This window comes from Ochotona princeps, chromosome 24, assembly GCF_030435755.1.
Source record: "Ochotona princeps isolate mOchPri1 chromosome 24, mOchPri1.hap1, whole genome shotgun sequence".
Classification (NCBI taxonomy): domain Eukaryota; kingdom Metazoa; phylum Chordata; class Mammalia; order Lagomorpha; family Ochotonidae; genus Ochotona; species Ochotona princeps.
This window is the reverse complement of record NC_080855.1, coordinates 18,794,227-18,811,625: the sequence shown is the minus strand read 5'-3', so window position 1 is coordinate 18,811,625 and position 17,399 is coordinate 18,794,227. Positions and strand designations below refer to the sequence as shown.

General features: G+C 57.8%; 2 protein-coding genes across 3 annotated transcripts in view; one reads left to right on the top strand and one right to left on the bottom strand.

Annotated features, from left to right (window-relative positions):
• The window catches only part of ABCC1 (ATP binding cassette subfamily C member 1), a 108,818-nt gene extending 100,345 nt beyond the window's left edge, over positions 1–8,473 (top strand). For both annotated transcript variants that reach the window (XM_058680872.1, XM_058680873.1), the window contains 7 exons: positions 335–461; positions 986–1,087; positions 3,452–3,598; positions 5,064–5,222; positions 5,407–5,573; positions 6,709–6,903; positions 7,836–8,473. In XM_058680872.1, the coding sequence (XP_058536855.1) occupies positions 335–461; positions 986–1,087; positions 3,452–3,598; positions 5,064–5,222; positions 5,407–5,573; positions 6,709–6,903; positions 7,836–7,944 (1,006 nt within the window). In that variant the 3' untranslated portion in view covers positions 7,945–8,473. The remainder of the gene's footprint in view (positions 1–334; positions 462–985; positions 1,088–3,451; positions 3,599–5,063; positions 5,223–5,406; positions 5,574–6,708; positions 6,904–7,835) is intronic.
• Positions 8,474–12,222: 3,749 nt separating this feature from the next.
• Positions 12,223–17,399, bottom strand: part of ABCC6 (ATP binding cassette subfamily C member 6) — a 38,183-nt gene continuing 33,006 nt past the window's right edge. Inside the window, exons 24-31 of the mRNA XM_058681088.1 lie at positions 16,825–17,024; positions 16,306–16,432; positions 15,245–15,346; positions 14,546–14,692; positions 13,475–13,633; positions 13,194–13,360; positions 12,562–12,756; positions 12,223–12,331 (exon numbers count right to left, since the gene is read on the bottom strand). Of these exons, the coding sequence (XP_058537071.1) occupies positions 12,223–12,331; positions 12,562–12,756; positions 13,194–13,360; positions 13,475–13,633; positions 14,546–14,692; positions 15,245–15,346; positions 16,306–16,432; positions 16,825–17,024 (1,206 nt within the window). The remainder of the gene's footprint in view (positions 12,332–12,561; positions 12,757–13,193; positions 13,361–13,474; positions 13,634–14,545; positions 14,693–15,244; positions 15,347–16,305; positions 16,433–16,824; positions 17,025–17,399) is intronic.

Here is a 17,399-nt window from a genome sequence, read left to right as displayed (position 1 = left end):
CCTCCTCTCTGTATATCTGGCTGTAATAAAATGAATAAATCTTAACAAAAAAAAAAAAAAAAGGAAGCCACAGATTCCTGGCGGGCTGTTCCTGGAGAATTCACTCTCATTCCCTGGGATGCCCGGAGACCCGAAGAATGGCCTGCAGTGTGTCCCCTGGGTCCCACCCCCACGCCTGGGCTGCGTGTGCGAGACAGGCAGAGCCAACAAGGCCTCTGTCCCAACTACGTCAGTCAGCATGGCTGCCCCTGCCCCGTGTCCTCCTGTGAGCTGGAGGGCGACCCTCTGGGAAGCTGACCTCCAGCCTCCGTGTGGCCCCCCTGTGCCTCTGCAGGTGGCTGGCCGTGCGGCTGGAGTTCGTGGGCAACTGCATCGTCCTGTTCGCCGCGCTGTTCACGGTCATCTCCCGGCACGGCCTCAGAGCCGGCCTGGTGGGCCTCTCCGTGTCTTACTCGCTGCAGGTAAGAGGGGTGTGCTTGCCTGGGTTATCGCTGTCTCCTTGTAGGGTTCCTTGGGCCCTTGCTTAGGATATGTGTAGATGTAGGGGAGGGTTGGGCAGAGCCCGAGAGGATTTCAAGGAGTGGACCAAAGTGGTGACCAGTCCCAGCCCCAGTGGAGTTTGATACAATCATGATTACTGTCTAAGAGACTGCTTGCTGGCCCCAGGGGATGCTTTCAGCTGTAAGGGAAACAGCTTTAAAACTGTGAATTTCCCTCTCAGCACTGCATCAGCTGCATCTCCTGAGTTTCTGCATGCTGTGTCTTCAAATCACACATAGCTCAGAACATTTTCTGATTTGCTTTGAGTTGAATCATGTGGCACGTGGGTAATTGAGAAGATGTGTGGCAAGTCTAGGTGGGATGCGGGGGGATGGCTAGTTTCTGTAGCTTTTGTACCTGGAAAGTTTCATGATTCATAGATAACCAGAGGGGGGGGGAAAGGTCACATTGCCCACTCAGGAAGCTCCATGTGACTGTCTCACAGGTCACCGCGTACTTGAACTGGCTGGTACGGATGTCGTCTGAGATGGAGACCAACATCGTAGCTGTGGAGAGACTGCAGGAGTATTCCGAGACTGAGAAGGAGGTAAAGCTGTGGCCGGTGACCTGAACCGTGGCTGCTGACTTGAGAGTGATCTGTGGCCAGTGGCCTGAGCCGTGGCTGCTGACGTGAGCCGTGGCTGCTGACCTGAGCTTCTAGTTTAGATGGGCAGGAGTTGAGTCTAGCCCAGCTTTTGCCAAGGTGTACAGTGCCCGTGTCCAGGATTATAGGATACTGTCCTATAATAATAAGCAGGGCGTTGAGTCAGCCAGCATGGATCACCAAGTTGGAAACTTTTTCTCTTCCAATTATGTTTTGTGTTCTTTTTTCTTTAATATTTCTCTTTATTGCTTTTGAAAGAGTTATGGGGTGGGTGGGGGAATGAGACAGAGGTCTTTCATTTACTAGTTGAGTCCCCAAATGTCCACAGTGGCTGGTGCTGGACCACCCTGAATCCAGGAGCCAAGAGCTTCATGTGGGTCTCCCACTTGGTTTGCAGAGGCCCAGGGACTTAGGCCGTTCTACACTGCTTTCCCAGGCACATTAGCAGGGAGCTGGATTGGAGGTGGAGCAGCCAGAACTCAAAGCAGTGTTCATGTAGAATGCCAGCGTTTGCAGGCAGGGGCTTTGCCCATTATGCCACAGTGCCAGCTCCCTGTGTCATACCTCTTGATGATGTCACAGCAACCCTTAGTTCAGAAAATCTTCCTCCAACAGATGAGTAGCCAGCAGTCCTCAGGCTCAGTCCCCACCAGGCAAGCTGCCATTGCGTGTTACATATTTTTATCAGGGGTTTTTGGTGGAAAATGGTACAAGTTTTCCGCTTGTGTTTGGTGTGTGAAAGCAGCTGAGAAATGAAGAACAAATGAGTAAAGTACTAAGAGAAAGTACACAGATGGCAGAAATCTTAATATGGGAAGGAGCTGACCTGAGTTTGGAAAGTCCAGCAGTTAAGGTAGCCCAAGTTTCTGGATTCTAGATGAAGAGAAAAGGACCCCCAAAAGCAGGATCCGTGGTCCCGTGTGGCTCAGCAGAACACCCGAGACCAGAGGCACAGCTGCAGACCTGGCTGCTTCCCTGCAGTGAGGGCAGTGATGGCGATACAGGAATGCCTGGCGCCACCACCACCACTGCCCGGAGGGTTCCCTAGCAGAGGCCTGCGCACTGGGCTGCTGGAGGCTGACACCAGATCTCACCAGCTCCAAAGGCCGCGTTCAGAATGGTGCATTACCCTGGAAGCTCTTCCACCAAAGTTGAATTTACTTAGCTTGAAGATTTTCTCTCAAGATCTCGAGCTCTTTAAAAATGATTTTTTTTTTCATTGGTTATTGTTTCACTTGAAAGGCAGGGAGAAAGAGATCTTTTGTCTGCTGCTTTATTTGCTCATTTGAGGGGCAGGGGAGACAGATCTCCCATCTGCCTGTTCACTCCCCACCTGTGTGCAGCCTCCAGGGCTGGGACAGAATGAAGGCAGGAGCCTGGAACTCACAGGATCTCCCACGTGGGTGGTCTCCTACCCCCAGGACTTGGGCTGTCACCTGCAGCCTCCCAGAATCTGCAGTCGCCGGGAGTGGGAATGAAACACGGGCACTCCAATGTGGAATGCTGACCACTAGGCTAAGCCGATGCCTCTGGGTTTGCTGAATAACCAGTGGGCTCTGCCTTTGAGACTGCAAATGATGTCACTCGCCCAGAACCCCAGGCAGAGCACCCAACGTATGTGGGTGCTCAATACAAGTGTCGTTGACCAAGCTTCCCCCGCGGGGCCACTTTCTTGCTTGGCGTTTCTGAGCTGTGTCCTTGGTGCTCTACGTCCAGCCTCGGCTGTGTGTGCACAGTGTCCCTGCAGCCAGCCGGCTTGCACCAAGGACCAGTCTGGCTCAGGGCACGGTGGGTGTGGGCCACAGCCAACAGTGAGTTCAGAGGCATCTCTGTGTGTCTTCCAGTGTTCATCTGTGAATCAGAAGCAGCAACAGAGGCCCTGAGAGACAGTGAGGGCAGGCCTGGGGCTGGGTACTCCATGTCATCACTGATATGCCGGTGAATGTGCAGGCCACACGGGAATGTGCCTTCACTCTGCCATCTCTCCCAAAGAGGCGGCTCCTCCATCCCTGGGCCTTTAGTGAGCACCTGCTGGGAATGCTGGGAATGCTGGGAAGGGCGGCTCTGACTGATGACCAGGCCTGATCTTCAAGTGGGTGCTCTGAAAGGAGAGCCACGGAGGGGGGTGATGGGCCCTGCTGTGAGGGAGGGGCCTTGGCATGACCTCCAGGGCCAAAGTCAGAGACCCAGTCCTGAGACCTCGTGCCATCCCTGGTGAGGTCAGGGGTCAGAGAGAGCTGTTTGGTTAGAGTCCCTGGTACACAGGTGGGCTCTGGGCATGACCCCCGACCCTTGCTGTGCCTACAGGCTCCCTGGCAGATTGAGGAGACTGCTCCGCCCAGCAGCTGGCCCCAGGTGGGCCGGGTAGAATTCCGGGACTACAGCCTCCGGTACCGGGAAGACCTGGACCTGGTTCTTAAGCATATCAACGTCACCATCAATGGTGGCGAGAAGGTGAGGACACGTCGTGATGTTCCCCCAGCCTGGTGGCTTGTCCACCCAGTCACCCGCCCCCACAGAGCCGTGGGACAGGGCAGAGAGCTGCAGCACTTTGTATAAACCCGACTTCCTGTCCATGTGACACATCAAACCCTCGGGCAGCCCTGGGCCCCGGGCCCCTCCTGGTGCCTCTCGGCTTCCTGTGTGTGCTCCACCGCCCCAGCCCTGACCCCTGGGGCCTCCAAGTTAGTGACCTACAGGATAAGGAGATACAGTCGGGCCCCTCCTGGTGCCTCTCGGCTTCCTGTGTGTGCTCCACCGCCCCAGCCCTGACCCCTGGGGCCTCCAAGTTAGTGACCTACAGGATAAGGAGATACAGTCGGGCCCCTCCTGGTGCCTCTCGGCTTCCTGTGTGTGCTCCACCGCCCCAGCCCTGACCCCTGGGGCCTCCAAGTTAGTGACCTACAGGATAAGGAGATACAGTCGGGCCCCTCCTGGTGCCTCTCGGCTTCCTGTGTGTGCTCCACCGCCCCAGCCCTGACCCCTGGGGCCTCCAAGTTAGTGACCTACAGGATAAGGAGATACAGTCGGGCCCCTCCTGGTGCCTCTCGGCTTCCTGTGTGTGCTCCACCGCCCCAGCCCTGACCCCTGGGGCCTCCAAGTTAGTGACCTACAGGATAAGGAGATACAGCCATCCCACAGCTCTGGGTGGCTGATGGGAGGCTAAGATGGTCAGGGTTCTGGAACTTTTCCCTGGTTCCTAGCTGTTCCCAGAAGATGTCCTTGCCTCAAGATCCTTCAGATTTCCTTGGAAATCAGGCTTCAGGCCATTTGGCATCTCCGAACATGTGGATTCATTCATCTGTCACCACCCCAGGACCAGAGCATAATGCTCCCACGAGATAGACTGTCCCACGTGACAGCTCTCATGGGCAGTCCCGCCTGCCGGGACCCCAAGGGAGCAAGAATGGGATTGGAGGTCACGAATGCCAGCCCTTGTATCCAGGATGCCTCGTCCTTCAAGGGGTGGATGAGTGGAGACCAGATCACGTGCAAAGGGGTGCAGAAGAATCTGCAAGAATCTGAGATAGCTCGACACTTTGGGATGGGAAAATCACAGACTAGACGGGGGACTGCTAGGGGGCTCCCTAGTATTCTCATGGATTAAAAGTCAAAAGAGTTTGGATGCCTTCTGCAAAGAGGCCCATGACCTTGGAGATCACTGCTGACTTACAGAAAGGGCTGATGAGTTCCCTGGCTGGGGAGGCGGGTGGGTGGCAGACCTTCAATCTATAACTAAAGAAAGATTACTTGAAGGAATCTGTGGGGAGCTACAGGTGGGGAGGGGGCAGGGAGGGGGAGTAGGGGTTCAGTGGTGGGTGTCAGGTTGACCAGATGTCCCAACCACTGTGGTGCAAAGCACTCTATGGTAGGATTGGTCCCTCCAGGGAACAGCACTCCTACCCATTGTATCCCACAGGTTGGGATTGTGGGGCGGACAGGAGCAGGGAAGTCCTCCCTGACCCTGGGCTTGTTTCGGATCAATGAGTCGGCGGAAGGCGAGATCGTCATTGACGGCGTCAACATCGCCAAGATCGGCCTGCACAACCTGCGTTTCAAGATCACCATCATCCCCCAGGTGGGCCCAGGGGCTGGGGCAGCAGGTGCACACGCAGGGCACACGCGCACCGTCCACCCCCACTCAGACCTCCCCTGCTGCCCTGTCGGAGCCTGTGAACCCCTAGGCGTGTGGGCAGGGGCTGCTGTTTGGCCGTGCCAGGCCTGAAGTGAGCCACTGATCCCACACCCCTCTCTCCTGCCAGGACCCAGTGTTGTTCTCTGGTTCCCTGCGTATGAACCTGGACCCATTCAGCCAGTACTCGGACGAGGAGGTGTGGACATCCCTGGAGCTGGCACACCTGAAGGACTTCGTGTCCGGCCTGCCCGACAAGCTGAACCACGAGTGTGCAGAAGGTGGAGAGAACCTGAGGTAGGCGGGCAGAACCTGAGGTAGGCGGGGGGGGCGGGGGGGCTGCCTGGGAGGTTCTGTCCTGGTGCATCCTGTGTCAGACTCAGGAGGAGTTCCAGTTCTACCCACACCCAAGCCATTTGTCCTTGAACCTTGTCCCCTTCTTGTGAAATGGATCTCCATCCTTTAACCCTGAGGTGTGACCAGAATGGCCAGCAGGTTTCCTTTCTTACCCCAGCTCTGTTTGACTGAGGGTGGCCATCTGAAGGCTTCGTTCCAGTCGGCAGTCCTATGCCCCAACCCTGGCCTGGACCCTTCTGTTCGGGTTCTCAGAACCTGCCTGTGACCCAGCAGCTAAGCAGGGCTGGGAACGCTGAGCCTGGAAAATCACATGGGCTGGCCCTGCCAAGGCAGCCACGGGTGGGATTTGAAATTCAGTTTGTCTACAACGGCTGGCTTTTGTTTTTCATCTGGCCCATGAGTGGTGTTGTAAACGGTCATGTGACTTGGGGCAGGGCAAAGCTGGGAGCCGCTGGCGTCCCAGGCGCGTGGCACCAGCCAGTGTGTGATTCAGTTACCCAGGGCTGTGACGCCCAGCCTCCGCCACACCCCACAGTAAGCAGCAACTGGAGGGTTGTTTGTCCTCGTGGTCCCCCCAGCCCTGCTAGGCTCGCTCAGGTGTCTGACGTGACTGACGTAGCCCCCCCTCCATGGCAGTGAGGGCACACCCTTGGCATGAACATGCAGGCCTGGTGTCACTAGGGAAGCCAGACGGGCAAAGCATGTCCATGTCCGGCTGCTGGCCTCTCGGGCTTGCTGAGTTCAGAGTCAGCCATGCCGGCCCTGCATGGATTAGGGCTGCGCTGCTGTGGAGTGTGCATTGTGGCCCATACCCCTGCCCAGGACAGCACTGGACAAGTGTGTTGAGTTCTACCTCTGAGCCGTGTGTTGTGTATGATCCTGACCCGGCTTCCAGCTCAACAGGAGGCAAGCTGGATCTCACTAGTGATGTCTGCTGTGGCGCAAACATGGACAGCTGTCCTGGTTAAAGGGACACCGGGCATTTCCCATCCCTCCATCTCCACTCAAGCCTGGGTTCAGGACCAGGGCTGGTTTGACATGCCCTCTCCGAACCATTCCCTCTCCCCTGCTCCAGTGTCGGGCAGCGCCAGCTCTTGTGCCTGGCGCGGGCTCTGCTGCGGAAGACGAAGATCCTGGTGCTGGATGAGGCCACGGCGGCCGTGGACCTGGAGACCGATGACCTCATCCAGTCCACCATCCGGACACAGTTCAATGACTGCACCGTGCTCACCATCGCGCACCGGCTCAACACCATCATGGACTACAACAGGTGGGACCCCACCTCTGCACTCTGTCCTGTGCTCATGCTTGCTCACTCACTGTCCATGTGCCCACATGCCCAGTGACAGCCCTGCCTTGGCCTTTTCTGTACCCAGGATGGGTGCTCAGTAGAGTGCCCACTGCTCTCTGGGACGGTGGTGGGCATTGGGGCTCCCTCCACAGGCTGTTGGCAGCCAAGTCACCTGACTCAGAGAGAGCAGCTTAGTCAGGGGACACATACAATGAGTGGATCCCTAAGGGCAGCAGTGCTGGTCAGGAGCCCATGGCTACCACACACCAGGAGCAGAGCCCTGGAGCCCACGGGGAGTCCCAGGCACATCTTGCTTGTTTACAAATGTTAGAAGGAAAGCAGCACAGGAAGTCCAGCCTGGACCTGATGTGCGTCATGAAGCAGCTGTTAAGATTTTGCACGGAGAAAGCAGCCCATGTGGGTGGGTGTTTGTGTGAAAAGCAGAGTAACGGGGGTGGACAGCTGCTGGTTCGCTCCTCCTAGGGCTGCAGTGGCCAGAGCTGGGCCAGTGTGGAGCCAGGAGCTTTCTTCCAGGTGTCCCTCGTGGGTGCAGGGACCCAAGCACTTGGATCCTCTTGACAGCTTTCCCAGGTGCATCAGCAGGGAGCAGGATCAGAAGCAGAGCAGCCAGCTCCCAAGCCAGCACTCCAAGGAGAAATGCTGGCATCTCAGCAGCTTAACCAGTTGGGTCTCAATGCCAGCCCTCCTTCCAGTGGAGATGTGAGGGTGGGTGGTCAGGAGGAAGCCTCCTGGGAACTTGAGGTTGACTGTGAGTAGAGGTTGAGGACAGGCAAGCAGAAGGCTACTGCAGGTGTCCCGGCAGCAGACAGCAGGGGCCTGAGCTGGAGCCTCAGCACACGAGCTGCCCAGTCCTGCCCTCCCCCTCACGTCTCCATGCCCTCCCCCTGCAGGGTGATTGTCCTGGACAAAGGGGAAGTGCGAGAGTGCGGCCCCCCGTCCGAGCTCCTGCAGCAAAAGGGGCTGTTCTACAGCATGGCCAAAGACGCAGGCTTGGCGTGAGCCTCGGAGCTGGTGTGCCCTGTCACCACTGCCGGACCCACCACCAGCGTTCTCTCGGAGAGTCCGGCTTCCTGCAGCGAAACCAAACACACACACAAACCAAACCCCGGAAACCAAAACTCTCCAGGAGCATGAGCCACCCTCCAGCCCTCCGCCTCACGTCGACCTTGAAGAAACGGGAGAAATACGACCCAGAGATGCAACCCACCCAAAACACGCACACTTACCTGCAGTCCCCTGGAGAGAGCCAACTTGGCACACGCAGGGCCGTGAAAGACGCTTATGACCAGATCCAGACACCTGCCTCAGAGCTCTCCAGCCTAAATTTCGGCGGGGGAGGTGCGGGAGTGGGGTGTCAGGGCTCAGAGAAGCCCCTGGCCCCCGCCCACTCTCCGCACCATCCCCCATGGTTTTGAGCGCTTGGGGCTGCAATGTGGAGGCTGGGGGGGCCTGATGGTGGACATTGTTGTCACCCCCGGGCAGTGTCCTGGGGGCTTGAACTGTCCCCTCACCGACCATGGGTCTTCCAGGAGCCAGCACTGCCTCCATGGGGACTTGCCCCAGGGCTCCAGGGCGGTCCCATACACCCACGCACCACCAAAGCCCCAGAGCTGGGGGGCCCGAGTCTCTTGTTTGAGAACCGACTTCCCAGCTCCCACCCAGGTCACCCCAGCTCCCCTTCCTTTTGCTGCTGCCCACTCCCCCCTCCCCATCCCCCAAGTGGCTTCGCTGCTGCCAGAGCCCAAAGGAGGTGAAGGGGCTGCCGAGTGTGTGACGCCGCACCTGAAGGTGGGACCAGTCGGTACCCAGGGTCCCTGAGGCGCTTCCTGGTGTGCCGGTCCTTGCATCTCACCCTTGGTGTCCACTTGGCTGGTCGAGGGCATCGTGGTGGGGAAGGCAGACAGTTCCTGACCCTCTGCCCGGACCAGAGCCCGCCCGCGAGTATCAGATTTGCTTGCTTCATTCGTCTATTTCTGTTTTGTTTTTGTTTTTTTTTTTTTCCTTAATTGAGAAAAACAGTACTGTTCCCAGGAGATAATCTGTCTGAAGAGCTGAGGTCCCTTGGGAAGAAGCCTCGGTGTGAACTGGCCTTCCCAGGAATGGAGCAGCCAAAGCCAGGTCTGCACTTGACCACTCCGCTGGTCCCTGTGTTCCTGGAAGCCCTTCTTCCCTGTCCTGCTGCTGTGGGGAGCAGGGGGTCGCTGCCACTCTAACGCAGGGCGCACTCACTGCACCCCCCGGTTCCACTTGTTATGAATTATGTTGCTGACTTCCAACCAGAGAAAACATCTTTTCCTTTAGGCAAAATACATATTTATTTTTTGTAAGTTATACCATTCTTTCACGTTGAAGAAGCCAAGATTTTCTTGGGCATCTTTTTGTAATGCCCTACACTGGAAACGTGAATATATGCAAATCATTTGCAGTAAAAAAAAATTTTTTCTTTTTAGATGAGTGTTCCATTTCCTCTGAGGGCATCAGCAGCCGTCAGGGCCCCTCTGGTTAAGTCAGGATTGGGCAGAATGGTCACTTACAGGGGTGGAAAATGGGGATCTGAGGTCCGAGTGGCAGGGTAGGGCCTGGAGCCCTGCCCCTGTCCCTCGTCGGTCATGTAACCCTGGTGGGCAGGCCACCGGGTCTCTGTTGCTTTGAGAAATAATGGTTCTAAAGATGCGCAGTCACACGTGGGGTGCAGGCGAGGTGGACATCTCCCGTGGCCAGCACTGCCCTTAAACTTCGCGTGGGGGTAGGTGCTCCTGTGCTGTTCGACAAAGCAGCCACGAGGTCTCAAGACACCGAATCCATTTCTCACCCATGCAGTCTTGGAGCAGGCTGGCACCATTCCAGGCAGCTGCGTTGTGTGCAGTGGTAGAGATCCAGACTGAATGGGTCCTAGTGCCTCTCCAGGGCTGGCTGCCAGGTCCCCACGGAGCGGGGGAAGCCGTTTCTCTCATTTGTCAGAGGGGCTTCCTGGTAGTGCCTACCTCATCCCAGGGTTCTAGGAAGAGGCCAGGCCTCACGCTGCCTTTCCCTGGGTTGGGAGGGCGGTACCTACGTTGACACAAGTGAGTCAGGCGCTGGCTGGGTTGACCAGCTGTATGAACAGCCTTGCTGGCTCAAACCAGCAGGAGGCTATACCAGGGAATCCGTGGCCTGGCAGGATTGCAGGCCCCATGGGTGCCTGCTCCCATCTGGAAGCCTCCTGGCCTGGTCAATCAGGGATGGAGGATCTGGTGGCCCTGGCGCAGCTCCAGCAGAGGGCAGTCTCTGCCTGTGGTCACTCTACAGAGGACAGTACACGGCTGAGCTCCCAGCAGAGAATGGACTATCCCCAGCACTAGGGGGCCCTCTGGTGGCTGGGGTTGGGGTTCACCACGCAAGAGCGAGGCCCTGCCCTGCCTCCGGCTAGCCTGTGACCATGGCAGTCTGTATCCTCAGCTGGAGGTGGGTGCTAGCTGGTGCAGGGCTTGGTCAGCGTGACTGAGGGAAAGTGAGATCTGCTGCAAGAGCTCCGAGTAGACTGTGTCAGGCCGGGCCACTGCAGTGTCCCCACAGCCTGGCTGCAGCAGAATGAGCGCAAGGGGCAGGGCAGGGAGCCCTGGCCACTCCTGAGCCCGCATACAGCAGCTGCTCGAGCATCCGGCGGCTCTGGATGACAGCAGGCAGCTTAGAGTGGTAAGTTAAAACTCGGGTGTCTGTCCGTCCCCCGCCCCCCGTACCAGCCCTGGGGACTGATGGTGTATGCAGATGTTTTGGTCACTGGTCATTACTCCCAGGGAACCCAGGGACATGTTGTAGGCAGAGCACTGCCATTGGATGGACAGGTTGGCCCCAGCAGGAAACGGCAAGGGTCTTTGCTGCTTGTTTCCAGCAGCGTTACAAGGCCAAGGGGATGCAGCGGGCTGCCACCATGTAGGAGCCTGGCTTGCCACAGCCCTGGACACCTTGTTACAGATGACCTTGGGCTTAGCTGCTGTACACTTAGTTCGGAACTACTTCCTGAATTCTAGAAAAAAATTTTTGTAAGATTTATTTACTTAAGACAGTTACAGAGAGGGAGCAGCGAGGGACAGAACTTCCATCTGCGACTCACTCCTCAATGCCTGCCATGACTGTGGCTGGGTCAAGCTGACGCAAGGAGCTTCAGACTTCATCCAGGTGTCCTGTGCGGGACACAGGGACCCCTTGCTCTTGGCCACCTTCTTCTTCTTTCCCAGGCTTCTGAAGAGGGAGCTGGATTTGAAGTGGAGCAGCCAGGACTCAAACCGATGTTCACGTGAGATCCCTGCATTGGTACCCCAATGCCAGCCCGTAGGAGCTGGTTTGAGTTCAGACAGAATCCTGGCTGCTGTCAGCACCAGGGCCAAGCTGGACAGGGAGCTGTTCCCTTGTCCTTGGCTGAATCAAGTACGTAGCCTTCACCCGGCCAGACCTGGATGTTCATGTGTGTGAAGCAAACCCCAGGCTTTCCGAGTGCAGCATGGGCTCCCGTGAGAAGCTCTAGTTTCTTTGGCCACCACATGTACCACACACCCCAAGACCCAGGCACATGGTCCTGCTAAGGCCAGGAGTGCAGGATCCTCTCGGGGCCTTTGGGGGATTGAACTTGACACTCCTTGCTGGTACCTGGAGAGAGCTTTGTTTCAGGGACTGTGGAGCAGAGGGAACCTGGCCTGTGTGTCCACTTGGGGCGAGACCCTCCCCTGGAGCACCCCTAGGGGGCACAGAGCAGCAGCATTGCGGTGGGGGCAATGGTGCCCAGTTTGGACTGCACGCAATACTGTGTGCAGGAGCTGTTGAAATACGCCCAAGGACTTAGCAGTGGGGGCAGGACAGTCCCCTGTGGTGACAGGATGGCATAAGCCACACGACCACACCAAAGGAATATTGACAAAGATGGGCAGGCCATCTCCATGTCAGTAGAATGGTGGCCACACCATTCCTGGAGCTGGACCAAGCCGGAGTCATGACGTGCAGGGCCCACTGCACCTCTTGGCTTCCAGCCACTTGGGAATCCACACTGATCTCCAGGGAAGAGGGTCGGTGTGTGGAAAGCACACACGGCCTGGCCCCAGTGATCTGGGCAGGGTCAGGGCACAAGTTACAAGCTTCCAGGTGAGTACAACGGCCGGGCTGGAAGTGGCGGGAGAGCTGGGGCTTCCAGGTCTGACGCGGCTGTCAGTAGTCACTTTCTCTGCTGCCTTCCTCCCAGGGCAGGAATGAGACTGGGTGTCCCAGGTGGGGCAGACGGCGGTGACCGGAGCCCTGGAGCCTGGCTCACACCAGGCCTGACTCCTGGGCCAGCCGGTAGAACAGGCCCTCCTGGGCCAGCAGCTGGGCTGGGCTGCCGCTCTCGGCCACCTGCCCTTGGTCCAGCACTAGGACCCTGTGGGGGGAGAGGGACAGGCTGTGGGAGTCGAGCCTGTCTGAGCTCTGCACCCCCAGAAGCAGCACACGTCCCAGGCTCGCTATCCATATGAGGGCTCTCAACATGGGATGTGTGTCACAGAGAACATCCCAGGGGCATGCAGTTTTCTGCACCGTGAACTTTCTGAAGCGTCTTTGTACCCTGGGCCCCCTTCCTCCCCTGCAGCGGGGGTCGGGGGCACACCGTACCTGGCACAGTCCATCACAGAACGCAGGCGGTGAGCAACGAGCAGCACGGTGCACTGCGCGAACCAGCCCTTCAGGGCCGCCTGCATCTGGAGCTCAGTGCCCGGGTCCACGGCGGCCGTGGCCTCATCCAAGACAAGGATCTGGGTTTTCCGGAGCAGTGCCCGGGCCAGGCACAGCAGCTGCTTCTGGCCCAGGCTGGGGATGGGGGCAAGTGGGCCAGTCGGGCTGGGGGATCTGTTGCCTCACATGCCCACCCCCGGGAGAGCCACCACAGTGGGGCGCCTGGATGTGTGTGTGTCTCCACATGCAAGCTGCCCCCACCCTGCCATCTTGGAGCGGACCTTAAGCTTCAGTTTCTCTGCCTGTGAAATGGCTGTTTGCTATGTCTACCCATGGCTATTTCTAGCTCATGGTCTTTGCCATGTGCAAGATACATGCAAAGACCGCGTGTGCACACAGCTAATGGCCTAAAAGGCACAGTTGCATTCTATCGTTTTGATAGCAGGAAATAGACACCAGGAGTTTACCTGGTTTGTCTGAGGTCACAGTACATTAGAGGTGCAGGCTAACGGGTCCTTCCTCACCGTGTGCCCTCTTTTGGGGGTCCCCAGCACCCCACAGGGCAAATATACCTCAGATCATCCCCTTGGTCGGCGCACTCGTAGTGCAGCTGGCCGGGCAAGCTGGCCACCAAGGCTCTGAGCTGCACCGTGTCCAGGGCTGCCCAGATGGCTTCGTCCGAGTGCTCCTGCAGCAGGTCGAGGTTCAGGCGCAGGGAGCCAGGGAAGAGGATGGGGTCCTGGCAAGGAGGGTGGTGGAGTTGAGGGCAGGGCTTTCCAGTCCTGGCCCCTGCCCTCCTGCTGCTCTGCCCTCCTGCCCTGCCCCACCTCCCACCCACCTGCCCCGTGCCCACCTGGGGGATGACAGTGATCCGTGACCGCAGAGCATGCAGTCCCACGTCGGCGATGGGGACCCCGTCGATCCAGATCCCTCCCTCAGCCGCCTCCTGCAGCCGCAGCAGGGCCCCCACCAGGGAGGACTTGCCGGCCCCCGTCCTGCCCACGATGCCCACCTGCAGGGGATGGCAGGGCAAGGCTTGCTCTGACTAGGCCTGGCCAGAGGGTCCGTGGCTTTCTGCTGTACCTAAGACAGCCCTAATGTGTCATCCCAGGAGCCCGCCCTACTGCCTCACCCTGGAGTCACCTTGCTTTTCACATGGCCCTCCCACAATCTCTGTCCCACCCCGGGCGCTCCTGCCCTCTGCTTCCTCCTGTTGCTCCCTACCTCTGCACTGCTCACCCATCCCTCCCTCATCCTGCTTCCCATGCGTGCACCCATGTGCTAAAAATACCTGTTCCTTACCCTCCTGGCACCTGTCTGTCCATCCTTCCTTCAACACCATTCAATGAACAAAGGAAATGCACGGCTCGCCTGCTCTGTGCCAGGCCCGGGTTTTTTGTTTTTTTGGCATGAGAAACCCAAGAGCCCTTGTTTCAAGCTGTTTACCATCTAGTCTCAGAAATGGTGTCACGGAGTGAGCTCTGGACCCTACTGTACTTCCTGCTGCCTGGGATGGGACTGGAGGGGAGCAATCCAGGAAGGCTTCATCAAGGAGGGGGCACACTTGGAGGAGAAGCAGGAGTTCAGAGAAAAGCTCCAGGTGAACACCACCAAGGTTTGCAAGACTAGAAGCTCAGCATGGAAGTGAAAGACACCGCAAGTAATAAAAGCATCGGAAAGCACTTGGGTCAAACTTGCTGTGTGCCTGGCGTTTTCTTGCAACTCCATTGGGTCAGGGTCATGATTCCCATTCTACAGATGGGCAGACTTACAGGGAGGCATGAAGTGACTTGCCCTTGCTCAAAGTCAAGGCAGGCAGCTGTCCCTTGCAGAATGGTGGGGACACTGCTCAGAACAGGGGAGAAAGGATGGCCAGTGCAGATCATGGAGTGGAGAGGGGGCCCAGGCTGGGGCGGCCACTCACCTTCTCTCCCGCGAGGATCTTGACAGAAACCCCATGCACAGCTAGTGGGAGCTCAGGCCTGTGTCTCAGCCCGAAGTTCCGGAACTCGATCTCACCCCCACGGGGCCAGGGGGGTTGGGCAGCACAGGCGGGCAGTCTCCAGGGTGCCTGGAGGAAGGGGATGGGAACCAGAGGAACCTTCCTGCAGAGCCTCCCTCCTCCCCACCACTGCCTTAAGTGTGTGTGTGTGCTTCTATTGCACAGTCTTAATGTAAATTAGAGTGGGCATGGACCACAGCAGTGCCCTGGAGTACAGTCTGTATGGTGTGCTCTAACTCAGAATTGGCCACTGATTCAGTGAACATTCTACCTTGGGTTAGCGGGGGCCCTTCCTTTGGTGAGAAAGATTTACATACCGTTGGCTGTTCCCATGACCTGGACTAGCTCCTGCCCCATCCCCGCCCACCCAGCCTTGGCGTCCCCACCTGTGAAATGGGGCTACAGGCAGCAGTGGACACATGGTAAGGGCTTGCATAGGCTCCCACGTGACAACTCCAGCTACCTTGTCCCTTTCACAGATCCCTCACAGTCCCTGTCCCCACAGGCAACCTGCCTTGATCAGCACAGAGGCAGGGCGTCTCTCTGCTCCAGAACCAGGCTCGGAGATGCCTGACTGGAGGGCAGCCACCCCAGGCCCACTGCCCCCACTCCCCCGGTCACCTCTTTGGGCGTCTGGGCATAGTCTGTCAGCCGTTCCACCGACACGATGCTGCTCTCCAGGTCGGTCCAACTCCGCACGGCCCACTGCAGCGTCTGTGTCACCTGGGGGGGAAGACACGCTGGCTTTGCCGAGGCCACACCCAGGTCTGCATCCATCTGCCGGGGTGGGGGGGAGAGAGGGGGAGAAGGGACCCAGGAAGGGGACCGTCCGAGGATGTGGGTCCAAGGAAGAGACTTGGCTGCAGATAATAGCACCCCTCTCCCAGAACCTTACATTTCCGCTTGTGCTAGCCTCTTGCTGTGGGGGAGGCAGGACCAGAGAGAATATTTGGGCCCCCAGAAGCACCCAGGCCCACTGGCTGCACTCCGAGAGCTTCCCTGGAGGGGTGGGGCCTCCACTGATTCCCACCCAATGTCCCCTTTTTCACTCTTCTCAGTCTACCACTCCACTCTTAAACTTGGCTTTTTCCTTGCCAGAGATGCCTCCACTGTAAGCTGAGGACCCTGCCATGCACATACATGAGCACACATGTATGTCCTGACATGACGTCACGTGGCATGATCAGTTCTCTGCAAAAAGCACACAGTGGGCCAGGCACAGTAGCCTAGTGGCTAAGGTCCTCCCCTTGCACGCACCAGGATCCCATATGGGTGCTGGTTCTAATCCCAGCAGGCCCATTTCCCATCCAGCTCCCTGCTTGTGGCCTGAGAAAACAGTGTAGGGTGATTCAAAGCCTTGGGACCCCGCACCCATGTGGAAGACCTGGAAGAAACTCCTGGCTTCAAATCAGCTCAGCTCTAGCCACTGTGGTCACTTGGGGAGTGAACCAGCGGATGGAAGAGCTTTCTGTCCTCTCTGTAAATCTGACTTTTCAATATAAGTAAATAAATCTTAAACACACACACACACATACCAATGTGACCCTGACAGGACTCTGAGGCCACCTGAGCTAAATCCAGCTTTCACAGAGAAATGATTTCCTCTAGTTGGGCAGTGAGGCATCAGGGTTACTTGCTGGTGCCTGCTGCCCCTGCTGCTGCACCCCAGTCCAGGTTGGTACCTGGAGCGCAGCAGAGACAGAAAAGCCCACGAGGCCGGAACTGAGGTGGTCCTTGCTCAGCACTGCGCACAGGGCAGCTGCCAACACCAGGCTGTTCCCCAGGAGCTCCAGGTTGGTAGCAAGCCACCTGCAAGAGGAGACAGGTGACAGCAGGTCAGTGAGCGCCCTTGGGACCTGCTTCTCTGGACATGGAGATGGCAGCTCCAGATCCCCAAGTTCCCAACTGTGGCCTCCTCCCATCTGAGCCCAGTGCTCAGACTTGAACCTTCATCTGCCTGGGTCACAGCCCCGTTCTTGTTTGGGATTGGAAGGACCAAGAACAGTGGAGCAGCTGCTGTGTCTCCAAGGCAACAGCTGCTGCCTGCACCTGCTACTGGGGACCTCTCAGGCCAAGTGCCACCTGCCAACACTGTGGGCAGATAACCTGACCTCTCTTGCCACTCGAGATGGCCTCAGGCCTCACCACGTGGGGACACAGATGGATGACAAGGTCTGCTCTGCACCCAGGCTCTTTCCTACCTGTCTGCCACCAGCCGTGGGAAGCCGACCCTCTGGCTCTCATCCACATGCGTGTCGCTCTGGTCCACGAAGGAGCCCTGGGCTCGGAATGCCCGGACCACCGCGCTGCCCTGGAAGGTCTCAGCTATGTGGGAGCACACGGATGAGTAGTGGGCTGACTCGAGGCGTTTCAGCTGGCACGTGCTGGCCACATACAGGCTCTTAAGTGGGCCGGGTGGGAGGGGGAAGGAAGTTACACAGTCAGGGAGCTTCTAGGAGCACAGGGAGGCCCTGAAAAACACTAGGCCAGGCTCTGCTGCTGCCCTGCTAGCTCTGGGCTCCGATTTCTTTACAGAATCGGTGTCCTGCAGTCCTTCTGACAAATCCACTGGGGAGTGTCGGAAACTCCCAGTGTCCCACCCCAGCACCCATTGGCTCGGTGCCTTACAAACCTTCTAGGGGGAATTCTAAGCCACCGCACTGCTGGGGAGCCCACCAGTCTTGTTTTCACATGAGCCTGCCTAGCACCAAGGCCAGCCCCCTCCATTAGGGCTGGTCATCGTCGAACCAAAACCATGTAAGCAGGTGAGGCAGAA